General features: G+C 42.7%; 2 protein-coding genes across 4 annotated transcripts in view; one reads left to right on the forward strand and one right to left on the reverse strand.

Moving 5' to 3' along the window:
* Positions 1–2,364, reverse strand: part of LOC311246127 (acyl-CoA dehydrogenase family member 10-like) — a 53,721-nt gene extending 51,357 nt beyond the window's left edge. The window contains exons 1-3 of the mRNA XM_084336230.1: positions 2,287–2,364; positions 582–730; positions 261–455 (exon numbers count right to left, since the gene is read on the reverse strand). Coding sequence (XP_084192356.1) covers positions 261–455; positions 582–730; positions 2,287–2,329 — 387 coding nt within the window. The 5' untranslated portion in view covers positions 2,330–2,364. The remainder of the gene's footprint in view (positions 1–260; positions 456–581; positions 731–2,286) is intronic.
* Positions 2,365–9,058: 6,694 nt separating this feature from the next.
* The window catches only part of phf20l1 (PHD finger protein 20 like 1), a 78,576-nt gene continuing 74,948 nt past the window's right edge, over positions 9,059–12,686 (forward strand). Inside the window, exon 1 of one of the 3 annotated variants that reach the window (XM_084336269.1) lies at positions 9,059–9,155. The gene's annotated coding sequence lies outside the window, so the exon portion shown is untranslated. The remainder of the gene's footprint in view (positions 9,156–12,686) is intronic. The other 2 variants (XM_084336271.1, XM_084336270.1) reach the window with 2 other exon arrangements.

Below are 12,686 nucleotides of genomic sequence, written 5' to 3' on the forward strand. Positions count from 1 at the left end.
TTGTATTGTAAATGAGGGCTATTTTTTATTTTATTGAACTATTTTATTGCACTGCACTATTGCACTATTTTACTCTGTCTATAAAATTTTACTCTTTTTATTACTATTTTAAAACTGCCATAGAATCTAACCGTAAACAAAGAGGCCTATTGGAATGTTATCCTAATGTGATTTGCCTTACCTTGTCCATTTCGCTGCTATCTATTTTATGCCTGTCTTTTTTGTATTGCTATGCTTGAATCTGATTGATGGAAACTGACCACATCAAAGAGGGCGGGGTCTAGTGGCAGGAATGGCTGTCCATCAGGCTGGAGGAAGTTGTTGCTAAGCAATGCTGTCTTAAGGCCCTTCTGCCGAATATGGTGGAGTGCATTTAGCATCACTGGAACAGGCTGTGTCATTGGTCCACTGGTCAGAGCAGAGTAGAGTGAACCAATGGGAACAGGGCATCCTGCCTGGGGATGGGACAACAGAGAAGATTTATTGACTGACTGAAAGACAGATTGTGAGCCAAATAGTACTGCTAGAATTTGTTTAAATGTATTTCACAGCTATCTATCTATTTATCTATCTGGACCCACCCTCTCAGAGCAGAGCAGGGTGAAAGTGTGTGTGAACTCCTGAACTCCCAGCTCTCCTCGCATGAAGCGCTGCCAGACACCATTCTGCCCGCCCGCCCTGATGGCCCCGCCCACTGTTCCTATAGGTACACCATGCTGTCGCTCAAACTCTGCAGAGAGACAGACGGCATCAAACAGACAGACAGAAACACATTATTTGTTATTATTATTATTATATTATAGAAATATACAGTAGATAAAAGACACATATAAAAGATAAATGTTGAGAAAATTTTGTAAATGTTGACAGAGAGGGAGGGGTGAGAGAGAGATCACCAACTTTCAAGTGAAGGATCTTATCATTTGTGAAACTTGTCTGTGCTCAACTTTGTGATGTGTGGCACCACTAAGTCAATGAGATAATTACAAGACAGAATGTTGTGTAGTGTTAGCAGAACAGCGATGTTGGGATTTTGACAGTTGTGTAGTGTGTGTTTGGCATTAGCAGGCTTGCCAAAAAATATCGAATCTACGAATTCCAATCTGGCTTCAGAACATCCCACTCCACTGACACATGCCTTCTCTATTTGAACGACCACATCAAACAAGAGGTGGACGCGGGCAAATACTGCGGCATGGTCATGCTGGACCTACAAAAGGCCTTCGACACTGTCAATCACACCATTCTGATTGACAAGCTAAAAGCAATTGGTTTTGATAGTCTATCAGTGAGCTGGATGCAATCCTACCTGGAGGGGAGAGAACAGATGGTGGAGGTAAACGGTACTCTACCCCCCCCCCCCCCCCCCCCCTCCCAGTGAGCTGTGGTGTTCCACAAGGAAGCATACTAGGACCGCTACTGTTCCTAATTTATGCAAATGACATGTCGTCAGCTTGTGACTGCAACTTGTTCCTGTTTGCGGACGACTCAGCAAGACCGACGGCTTCTCAGTTACAGTGGGTGACAATATTGTCACAAGGAAAGATGAAATTACCTACCTGGGTTCCATCCTAGAGGCTAATCTTTCCTGTGACAAAATAGCATCCAATGTAATAAAAAAAGTCAACCAACGAACTCGATTCTTGTACCGGATCTCCTCTCTGGTAAACAAGAATACCCTGAAGACTCTGGCAGGAGCACTCATTCAAGGGTACTACGACTATGCTTGCACCTCATGGTACCAAAGCACCTCAAAGGCGCTAAAAACAAAATTACAAACATCTCAAAACAAACTGGTCAGACTACTGCTTGACCTTATTCCTAGAACCCACCTCACCCCTGCCCACTTTGACAACCTAGGATGGCTTAGAGTAGACGACAGAGTACAGCAACTTGCAATGGGCCTGGTCTACAAGATACACTACACGACCAAGGTACCCATGTACATGTCAAAATACTTCCCAAAGGTCAGTGAATACCACGATCACAACACCAGAAGGAGCTCCACAAATCATGTTAATGTAAACAAGACGAAAGTCTTTCTCTGGTCTGCATCCCCTTAACAATTGTATGTATTGAGCTGTACTGTACTGTACCCATTCTGCAATCTGTTAATAAAGTTTTCAATCAATCAATCAATCAATCAATCAATCAATCAATCAACTGGCAGACTGGTTGGTTGGCATATTGACTAAATTACAGAATTAATCAATCAATTATTAAGTCAAGAGTTTTATTTGTCACGGCATACAAGCATACAGTGAAATGCGGTGTGTATGGTCCAACCTGTTGCCAATGTGACGGGCGAGGGCAGGAGGACTCCATACATGTCAAATATGACGGCTTGATAGGAGGAGGAGGCTCTTAGTTATTTAAGATGAGGTCGGACTCGGCACTGACAGATTTGTGTTCATTATGCTACTTTTATAAAGCCTCAAATGACGGCTTACAATATACAATTTTGGCTGGTAGCTCTCGGGCTAGGTGGTAAATAAAAAAGTAGATCTTGGTTCAAAAAAGGTTGGCCACCCCTGATGTAGAGGATGAGTCAGTGGTTCTTGTATGCTGTGACCTGCTGGGGCAGCGCACACAAACAGGCTGGATAAGCTGGTCAGGAAGGCCAGTAGCGTGGTTGGGGTGGAGCTGGACTCCCTAGCGAGGGTGGCAGAGAGGAGGAGCCTTGCTAAGCTTCAGGCCATCAGGGAAAATCCCTCCCACCCACTATACACAGACTTGGCTGACAGGAGGAGCATGTTCAGTGCTAGGCTCACACAACCTAAATGCAGCACTGAACGGCACAGAAAGTCCTTCATTCCAACAGCCATCAGACTATACAATGCATCACTGTGCCTCACTGCATCACTGAGCACAGAGTGACAGTTACCATCTTCCTGGACTCTTACTTTTGAAACAGCACTGTGCAATACTACACCTACTGTAGACCTCAGGATATTTTTACTGTATTTATTTACTGTATATTTTATTCCATTTTTATTCTATTTTATTCTACTCTTATCTTAGGCAATTTGATTTGTTTTGTTATTCTTATTCGTGACCTGTTCTGTCTAAATGTTTAATGTTGCGCGATTTGCAGTGTAAAATTTCCCTCTGGATAATAAAAGTATTTCTATTCTATTCTATTCTATTCTCTGTCCCCGACGGTCAAGAAAGATATATCCATAAATAATATGACAGGATGTAATAACTTGCAAGGTTTGGTGCGAACTGGGTGTGAAAGTACAGTACAACGAAAATAAGTTGCCATCTAACTAGAATTAAATGTGATAAATGTACATTTTTACAATTATATTTAATCATTTAGCTGACGCTTTCATCCAAAGCTACTTACAAGTTCTATACAACAAGTCAGCAGGAAGGGTACACCTTTGGCAATTTGGCCCTGCTGGTCTCTGACAAGAACAAGTTACAGGTTGAAAAAACCCTCAGCTCGGAACTAGGCAAAATCTGCATATGGCTCGCTGATAACAAACTATCATTACACATGGGCAAAACAGAGTCCATTCTCTTCGGTTCAAATAACAAACTCAGCAAGACCGACGGCTTCTCAGTTACAGTGGGTGACAATATTGTCACAAGGAAAGATGAAATTACCTACCTGGGTTCCATCCTAGAGGCTAATCTTTCCTGTGACAAAATAGCATCCAATGTAATAAAAAAAGTCAACCAACGAACTCGATTCTTGTACCGGATCTCCTCTCTGGTAAACAAGAATACCCTGAAGACTCTGGCAGGAGCACTCATTCAAGGGTACTACGACTATGCTTGCACCTCATGGTACCAAAGCACCTCAAAGGCGCTAAAAACAAAATTACAAACATCTCAAAACAAACTGGTCAGACTACTGCTTGACCTTATTCCTAGAACCCACCTCACCCCTGCCCACTTTGACAACCTAGGATGGCTTAGAGTAGACGACAGAGTACAGCAACTTGCAATGGGCCTGGTCTACAAGATACACTACACGACCAAGGTACCCATGTACATGTCAAAATACTTCCCAAAGGTCAGTGAATACCACGATCACAACACCAGAAGGAGCTCCACAAATCATGTTAATGTAAACAAGACGAAAGTCTTTCTCTGGTCTGCATCCCCTTAACAATTGTATGTATTGAGCTGTACTGTACTGTACCCATTCTGCAATCTGTTAATAAAGTTTTCAATCAATCAATCAATCAATCAATCAATCAATCAATCAACTGGCAGACTGGTTGGTTGGCATATTGACTAAATTACAGAATTAATCAATCAATTATTAAGTCAAGAGTTTTATTTGTCACGGCATACAAGCATACAGTGAAATGCGGTGTGTATGGTCCAACCTGTTGCCAATGTGACGGGCGAGGGCAGGAGGACTCCATACATGTCAAATATGACGGCTTGATAGGAGGAGGAGGCTCTTAGTTGGTCTGAAAGTTGCAGAGACCACCTTCTCACAGCAGGAGTCAAGACACACCTCCTCAACATCTGGAGAGAGAGAGAGAGAGAGAGAGAGAGAGAGAGAGAGAGAGAGAGAGAGAGAGAGAGAGAGCGAGAGAGAGAGTTTCAAGTTTCAAGTTTCTTTAATAGTTGTCATACAGAAGTACAGAATACTTTTATACAAAATGCTTCTTACTGTTACGCTCCAGAGACTGTGCTAGACAAGATAAGTATCAATAACATAGTATAGCATGTAAATTATAAGTAGAAAATGAGGTCACAGTGTACTAATATACAATACTATATAGTGCAAAGCAGAAATGGGATGAGGTACAATTTAGGTACAATTTACAGTAAGGTGTACGAGTTGTAGTGCAATCCTTTATCAATAAATATAAAGTGTGGGGAGTGGGTGCTACAGTGTGTTTGTTTAAAGTGAGTGTGTGCTATAAAGTGTGGGGAGTGGGTGATACAGTGTTTGTTTAAAGTGAGTGTGTGCGTGTGGATGTGTGTGCTATGTGCGTTTGATGGTTGTTGTGTAGTGTTCATTGTTCGTTGAGCAGCCTGATGGCCTGGGGATAGAAGCTTCTTCTGAGTCTTTCTGTGCTCGCCTTGAGACTCCGGTATCGCTTGCCTGACCGCAGCAGTTCAAAGAGAGAGACTTAGCAAGAGGGAAAGGCCTCTCCTATGTCCTGTTTCTCTTGAGAGGAATGTGAGTTGCAGGTTCTGCACTAGCATGGCTGTAATCCTACTTTGACAATCGGTCCCCCGCCCCCTACAGTTGGGTGTCCCCCAGGGCTTAGTCCTTGGACCCCTCGTCTTTTCTCTCTACACCAAATATTTGGGTTACTTTATCACTTATTATGACTTCATATACCACTACTGTGCTGATGACACTCAACTCTTCCCCTCATTTCCTCCCTCAGATACCCAAGTCTCTAAACGGATCTCGGCCTGTTTGTCTGACATTTCCGCCTGGATGACAACCAACCACCTCAAACTAAACCCAAGTAAAACTGAGCTACTTCACTTGCCATTTGAATCCTCCCCACTGGCCAACCTTTCAATCACTTGAGGAGAATGTAGCCGGGTCAAAACACGCAGAGGCACTGTACAAGAAGGGCCAGAGCCGACTCTACTTCCTCAGAAGGCTGAGATCCTTCAATGTCTGTACAAGGATGTAGAGCAGTGGTGCCCAACCAGTCGATCGCGATCGACAGGTAGATCGCGGGCTTATTTCAAGTAGATCTTGATTAATAAAATTTGATTATTAATTTTTTTTTTTTTTTTGCTAAATCAACTCTTCCTCTCCTTGTTAACTACAACAAGCAATGCTGTTTGTTATTTAAGATGAGGTCGGACTCGGCACTGACAGATTTGTGTTCATTATGCTGCTTTTATAAAGCCTCAAATGACGGCTTACAATATACAATTTTGGCTGGTAGCTCTCGGGCTAGGTGGTAAATAAAAAAGTAGATCTTGGTTCAAAAAAGGTTGGCCACCCCTGATGTAGAGGATGAGTCAGTGGTTCTTGTATGCTGTGACCTGCTGGGGCAGCGCACACAAACAGGCTGGATAAGCTGGTCAGGAAGGCCAGTAGCGTGGTTGGGGTGGAGCTGGACTCCCTAGCGAGGGTGGCAGAGAGGAGGAGCCTTGCTAAGCTTCAGGCCATCAGGGAAAATCCCTCCCACCCACTATACACAGACTTGGCTGACAGGAGGAGCATGTTCAGTGCTAGGCTCACACAACCTAAATGCAGCACTGAACGGCACAGAAAGTCCTTCATTCCAACAGCCATCAGACTATACAATGCATCACTGTGCCTCACTGCATCACTGAGCACAGAGTGACAGTTACCATCTTCCTGGACTCTTACTTTTGAAACAGCACTGTGCAATACTACACCTACTGTAGACCTCAGGATATTTTTACTGTATTTATTTACTGTATATTTTATTCCATTTTTATTCTATTTTATTCTACTCTTATCTTAGGCAATTTGATTTGTTTTGTTATTCTTATTCGTGACCTGTTCTGTCTAAATGTTTAATGTTGAGCGATTTGCAGTGTAAAATGTCCCTCTGGATAATAAAAGTATTTCTATTCTATTCTATTCTATTCTCTGTCCCCGACGGTCAAGAAAGATATATCCATAAATAATATGACAGGATGTAATAACTTGCAAGGTTTGGTGCGAACTGGGTGTGAAAGTACAGTACAACGAAAATAAGTTGCCATCTAACTAGAATTAAATGTGATAAATGTACATTTTTACAATTATATTTAATCATTTAGCTGACGCTTTCATCCAAAGCTACTTACAAGTTCTATACAACAAGTCAGCAGGAAGGGTACACCTTTGGCAGCTAAGGGTAAGTAACATTGTCTGTCAAACAGTATCAAACTTGATATGTATGATATATATATATATATATATATATATATATATATATATATATATATATATATATATATATATATATATATATATATATATATATATATATATACACATATATATGTTGTGACAGATCTCCTCCCCCCTCCTTGGGATACGTGAAGGTAGAGAGATATATCCGTCGCTTAGGTAGCTGATTAGTACTGATGTAACACACCTGCACAGCATTTAGGCACATCCACCTCACATGCACACACACACTAGCTGATTAGTACTGATATAGTACACCTGCACATAATTAGTAGACACACACTCCACATGCACTCACAAGCATCCCACACATTACATTAACCCTGAGATGAAGAGAGTTGAGTTGAGCGTTGAGAGTATGGTGTTGGAGTATTGGTGTAGAGAGAGAGAGTTTATTGTTCAGAGTTGCGACGGTGAGAGGAAGTAGAGGAGTGGAGAAAGTGAGATAGGTGTTCTTTGTGTACTGAAACCTGGACTGGCTGAGATACCCCCCTGTGTACTGACCTTTTGGACTGGACGACGACCCTGAACTGTGAACAATCCCTCTTTCTGTCGGCGAGCCTGTTTTGTGTTATCGACCCCCGGACCGGATCACGACCATTCTATTGCTTTTCCCCCCTGGATTCACTGTAAATTCAATAAATACTTGTATTGATTGATATTGCTCGTGTGGACATTCGCATTGGGCGAACCTGTATCCTATCAGGTTCGTCACAATATATATATATATAACAAGCTACTGGTAATATTTTCTAAACTGATTTATGTACAGTATAATACAATGCTATAGTGATACAGGTATAAAAGGTGAAACAGGTATTAGATTAGATTAGATTAAATTCAAATGTATTGTCATACAGGTACAGTACAATGAAAAGAAGTTTGGCATTCAACCAGAGTGCAAATGTAACAGTAAAGTGCAATAGTAATATACAATGTACAGGTGATTAAACTGAGTATAAAATATATAAATGAGTACTACTGAGTAATAGTCAGATGTATGTACAGGGAAGTATTAATATGTACAGTGATACAGGTATAAAGACACTATGGTAGTAAGTCATACTGGCCAGCAGCATAACTAGTAAGAGTAGGTAAGGGATATGTGTACAGAATATAGTATGAATGCCTGAATACAAATATAGGCTAGTATCTACAGATATGTAAAAAGGATTATATGTAGGTATGATTGTACAGACAGATGTGGATAGATACATACTGTATACAGTAAAAATAAATAAATGGTATACAGCATTATTGTACATGTTATCATACAGAGTTATATGGGTTATATGCTGTGTATAAGTAGGTATATAGAAGGATTATATGCAGGTATATTCAGACATGTATATATATACAGTAAATATAAATATATAAATTTTTATTATACGGTAGTTATGATTATTATGATTACAGTGTAGGGCCGTTGTAGACAGTGAAAGCGGTAGGTAGGTATACATTGAGTATAGGTGACAGTGGCTCAGGTGGTAGAGCGGTCGTCTGGTAGTCGGAAGGTTCCCGGTTCGATTCCCGCTCCTCCCGGGTAGCGTGTCGATGTGTCCTTGAGCAAGACACTTAACCCCTAATTGCTCCCGATGGTTGCCTCCGCCATTGGTGTGTGAATGTGTGAGTGAATGTGAGGAACAAAATTGTAAAGCGATTTGGATAAAAACGCTATATAAAAATGCACCATTTACGCAACAGAGTTCAACTTTCGTACAGTATGGGTAGTATATTATAAATATACTATGGTAGTAAACTATAGGCCTACTGGCCAGTGGTATAACTAGTAAGAGTAGGTATGGGATATACAGATAGATATAATATATACAGCAGGTATGTGAATAAAAATATATGTAGATATATCCAACAGTTGTAGATAAATAAACAGTATATACAATATAATATGATGATTGTACACGGCTATCATACAGGTATGTAAACAGTCATATGGGTAGACTATATATCGTATTCAGGTAATAGATTCAGTATAGAGAGAGATGTTTTGTTTAATGTCTCTGGTTTGCTGAGACAGATGACAGATGTTTCATGCAGACTTTACTCAGACCTGTAGAATCATAGATATAAACAGTAGAATGACACCAACCTGCCTCTGTTGTCCAACTCTCTCTGTTTACATGGGGGCCATGATGGGCTACTGGTCATGTGACCGTTACGTGGCTTGGTGTACAGGGTGACGTCATGGTGCTGGGGGTTCCTGCAGGGAATGGATTCAGAAAGCATTTTAACATGAACCTGTCTTTACCAAGCTAATGAGTCCACACAGGTAAAACATATTGGAGTTCATTCAAGAGGCAGACCATGTCTAAAGTGATCAACTAGAGGCTGCCTGACAGGTTTAGTCTTTCCTGCAGCAGTGCTAGTTAGATAACGGCCTTGTCTTGTTAGCTAACGTTAGCATTGCGACGCTAACAGTTAAGTTAGCCTTTCAGGTCAATTAACGTTAGATGCAGCTGATTAGCAGGCTAACCTTGGGTTCACGCTAACTAAGCTAAATGTAATATGACCAGGTTGAACTATTACTGATCACTGACTAACTCTACCAGACTAGTGTCAACCACAGCTAACGTTAACATCCAGGCTAGCAGCTAGCTATCCAGTTAGCTAGCAGCAGCTAACAGCAGCTTTGTTTGGAGAAAGTAACGTTAGTTCCCCTGCTCTCTCTGAATGATCGCTAACACCATGGACATTAACATTAGCTCAGTAACTTCAACTGACAGAGAATGAACGTTGGTACTGTTGTCTAACTTGTTCAGAAGTACTGGTTCTGGTTGTAATGAGCAGTACTTAGATGGGCTAGCTGACTGCTAACTGTTACCTAACGTTACGGTGCCGCTAGCAGCTACAGTCATTCAAACCGAGGGCGATTGGAAGCTGATATGAGACTTTATTGACGAGACAAGATGATAAGGCATGATGAACATTCTTTTATCCTCAAATGTCAACTGTCACGGCGAGGCTACTTTAGCTTAGCTAGCCAGTTGCCACGGCCAGTCTGGCGGGGGGGGGGGGGGGGGGTTCTATGCAGGATTTGGCTTTAAAGGGACTGTCGCCCATTTTAAAGAGTCAGTACAATGAAAATCGTGTTTTCCAATCTCATTGCATACTTTTACTTTACAGAAGGTACATTGATGTAAAATTATCCAAAATGTTAGAGTTGTTGTTGTTGTTGTTGTTGTGAAAATTATGACTAAAGCCATTTGATCTTCATCCCCCTGGATATCAGCAGAATCATACCATTTCAGATATCCAATTAGCTGGTTCCCAGCTGTACATGTTACACTTTGTTCTTCTCTCCCTATTTCATTTGTTGACAAGAAACACTGCTTTTATCTCCTCCTTCATACACAGTAGGCTTATTTCAACCCCCCCTTTCTGCTTGTAAAATAAAATAAAATACAAAGTTTTATTATATTAGTATTCGTTTTCTTAGTCCTCTTCCTGATTGGGAAATAAGGCTTTGACTATTCAACGTCATTCAGCCTGGTCTTTAGCTTCTCTCTGTACCATCCAGCCCGGTCCTTAGCTACTCTCTGTGCAGTCCAGCCCGGTCTTTAGCTAATCTCTTTACCATCCAGCCCGGTCCTTAGCTACTCTCTGTACCATCCAGCCCGGTCGCCTATATTTGAATACCAACCGTTTTGTGTGTTTTGCGAATCTGATTGGCCACTGATGTTTCTGGTCATGTGACATGTGCACCAATCGTGTGACAGCAAGTTCTTTCGCCGGTTAAGCTTAGGCACTCTTTCGAAGTTGGTTAAGGTTAGAGTTTGTCTTAGAGCATGGCGATAGAACGCCAGCCCTGATTCCAAACTCTAACCTTAACCAACTTCGAAAGAGTCGCCTAAGCTTAACCAGTGATAAACTAGGCGTTAGGTAGTTTGCTGCTGGTCGGGGTGGAAATGGGCGTGTCATGCGATTGGACGCACATGTCACATGACCAGAAACGTCAGTGGCCAATCAGATTCACAAAACGCACAAAACGGTTGGTATTCGAATAGACGCCGTCCGGTCCTTAGCTACTCTCTGTGCAGTCCAGCCCGGTCCTTAGCTACTCTCTGTGCAGTCCAGCCCGGTCTTTAGCTACTCTCTTTACCGTCCAGCCCGGTCTTTAGCTACTCTCTTTACCGTCCAGCCTGGTCTTTAGTTACTCTCTTTACCATCCAGCCTGGTCTTTAGCTACTCTCTTTACCGTCCAGCCCGGTCTTTAGCTACTCTCTTTACCGTCCAGCCTGGTCTTTAGTTACTCTCTTTACCATCCAGCCCGGTCCTTAGCTTCTCTCTGTGCAGTCCAGCCTGGTCCTTAGCTACTCTCTTTACCATCCAGCCCGGTCCTTAGTTACTCTCTTTACCATCCAGCCCGGTCCTTAACTACTCTCTGTGCAGTCCAGCCCGGTCTTTAGCTAATCTCTTTACCATCCAGCCCGGTCCTTAGCTACTCTCTGTGCAGTCCAGCCTGGTCCTTAGCTACTCTCTTTACCATCCAGCCCGGTCCTTAGTTACTCTCTTTACCATCCAGCCCGGTCCTTAACTACTCTCTGTGCAGTCCAGCCCGGTCTTTAGCTACTCTCTTTACCGTCCAGCCTGGTCTTTAGTTACTCTCTTTACCGTCCAGCCCGGTCTTTAGCTACTCTCTTTACCATCCAGCCTGGTCTTTAGTTACTCTCTTTACCGTCCAGCCTGGTCTTTAGTTACTCTCTTTACCATCCAGCCCGGTCCTTAGCTACTCTCTGTGCAGTCCAGCCCGGTCTTTAGCTACTCTCTGTGCAGTCCAGCCCGGTCTTTAGCTACTCTCTTTACCGTCCAGCCTGGTCTTTAGTTACTCTCTTTACCATCCAGCCCGGTCCTTAGCTTCTCTCTGTGCAGTCCAGCCTGGTCCTTAGCTACTCTCTTTACCATCCAGCCCGGTCCTTAGTTACTCTCTTTACCATCCAGCCCGGTCCTTAGCTACTCTCTGTGCAGTCCAGCCCGGTCTTTAGCTACTCTCTTTACCGTCCAGCCTGGTCTTTAGTTACTCTCTTTACCGTCCAGCCCGGTCCTTAGCTTCTCTCTGTGCAGTCCAGCCTGGTCCTTAGCTACTCTCTTTACCATCCAGCCCGGTCCTTAGTTACTCTCTTTACCATCCAGCCCGGTCCTTAGTTACTCTCTTTACCATCCAGCCCGGTCCTTAGCTACTCTCTGTGCAGTCCAGCCCGGTCTTTAGCTACTCTCTTTACCGTCCAGCCTGGTCTTTAGTTACTCTCTTTACCGTCCAGCCCGGTCTTTAGCTACTCTCTTTACCATCCAGCCTGGTCTTTAGTTACTCTCTTTACCGTCCAGCCTGGTCTTTAGTTACTCTCTTTACCATCCAGCCCGGTCCTTAGCTACTCTCTGTGCAGTCCAGCCCGGTCTTTAGCTACTCTCTGTGCAGTCCAGCCTGGTCCTTAGCTACTCTCTTTACCATCCAGCCCGGTCCTTAGTTACTCTCTTTACCATCCAGCCCGGTCCTTAGCTACTCTCTGTGCAGTCCAGCCCGGTCTTTAGCTACTCTCTTTACCGTCCAGCCTGGTCTTTAGTTACTCTCTTTACCATCCAGCCCGGTCCTTAGCTACTCTCTGTGCAGTCCATCCCCCTTTTATTTTTATTTTTATTTTTTTTACCCTACGAACATTATTTATTCAGAAAAACACAATTAAGAGTACAGTACTGTTCCTGTTCTGTGATACGGTATGACAGTACAAAGCCAATTCAAATTGAAAGCAGATTCAAATTGAAAACAGGGTATCTGCAGGTTTCAACAAGTTCAATTTAAGACATT

The sequence above is a fragment of the Notolepis coatsorum genome (assembly GCF_963971535.1).
Source record: "Notolepis coatsorum genome assembly, chromosome: 19".
NCBI classification, from domain to species: domain Eukaryota; kingdom Metazoa; phylum Chordata; class Actinopteri; order Aulopiformes; family Paralepididae; genus Notolepis; species Notolepis coatsorum.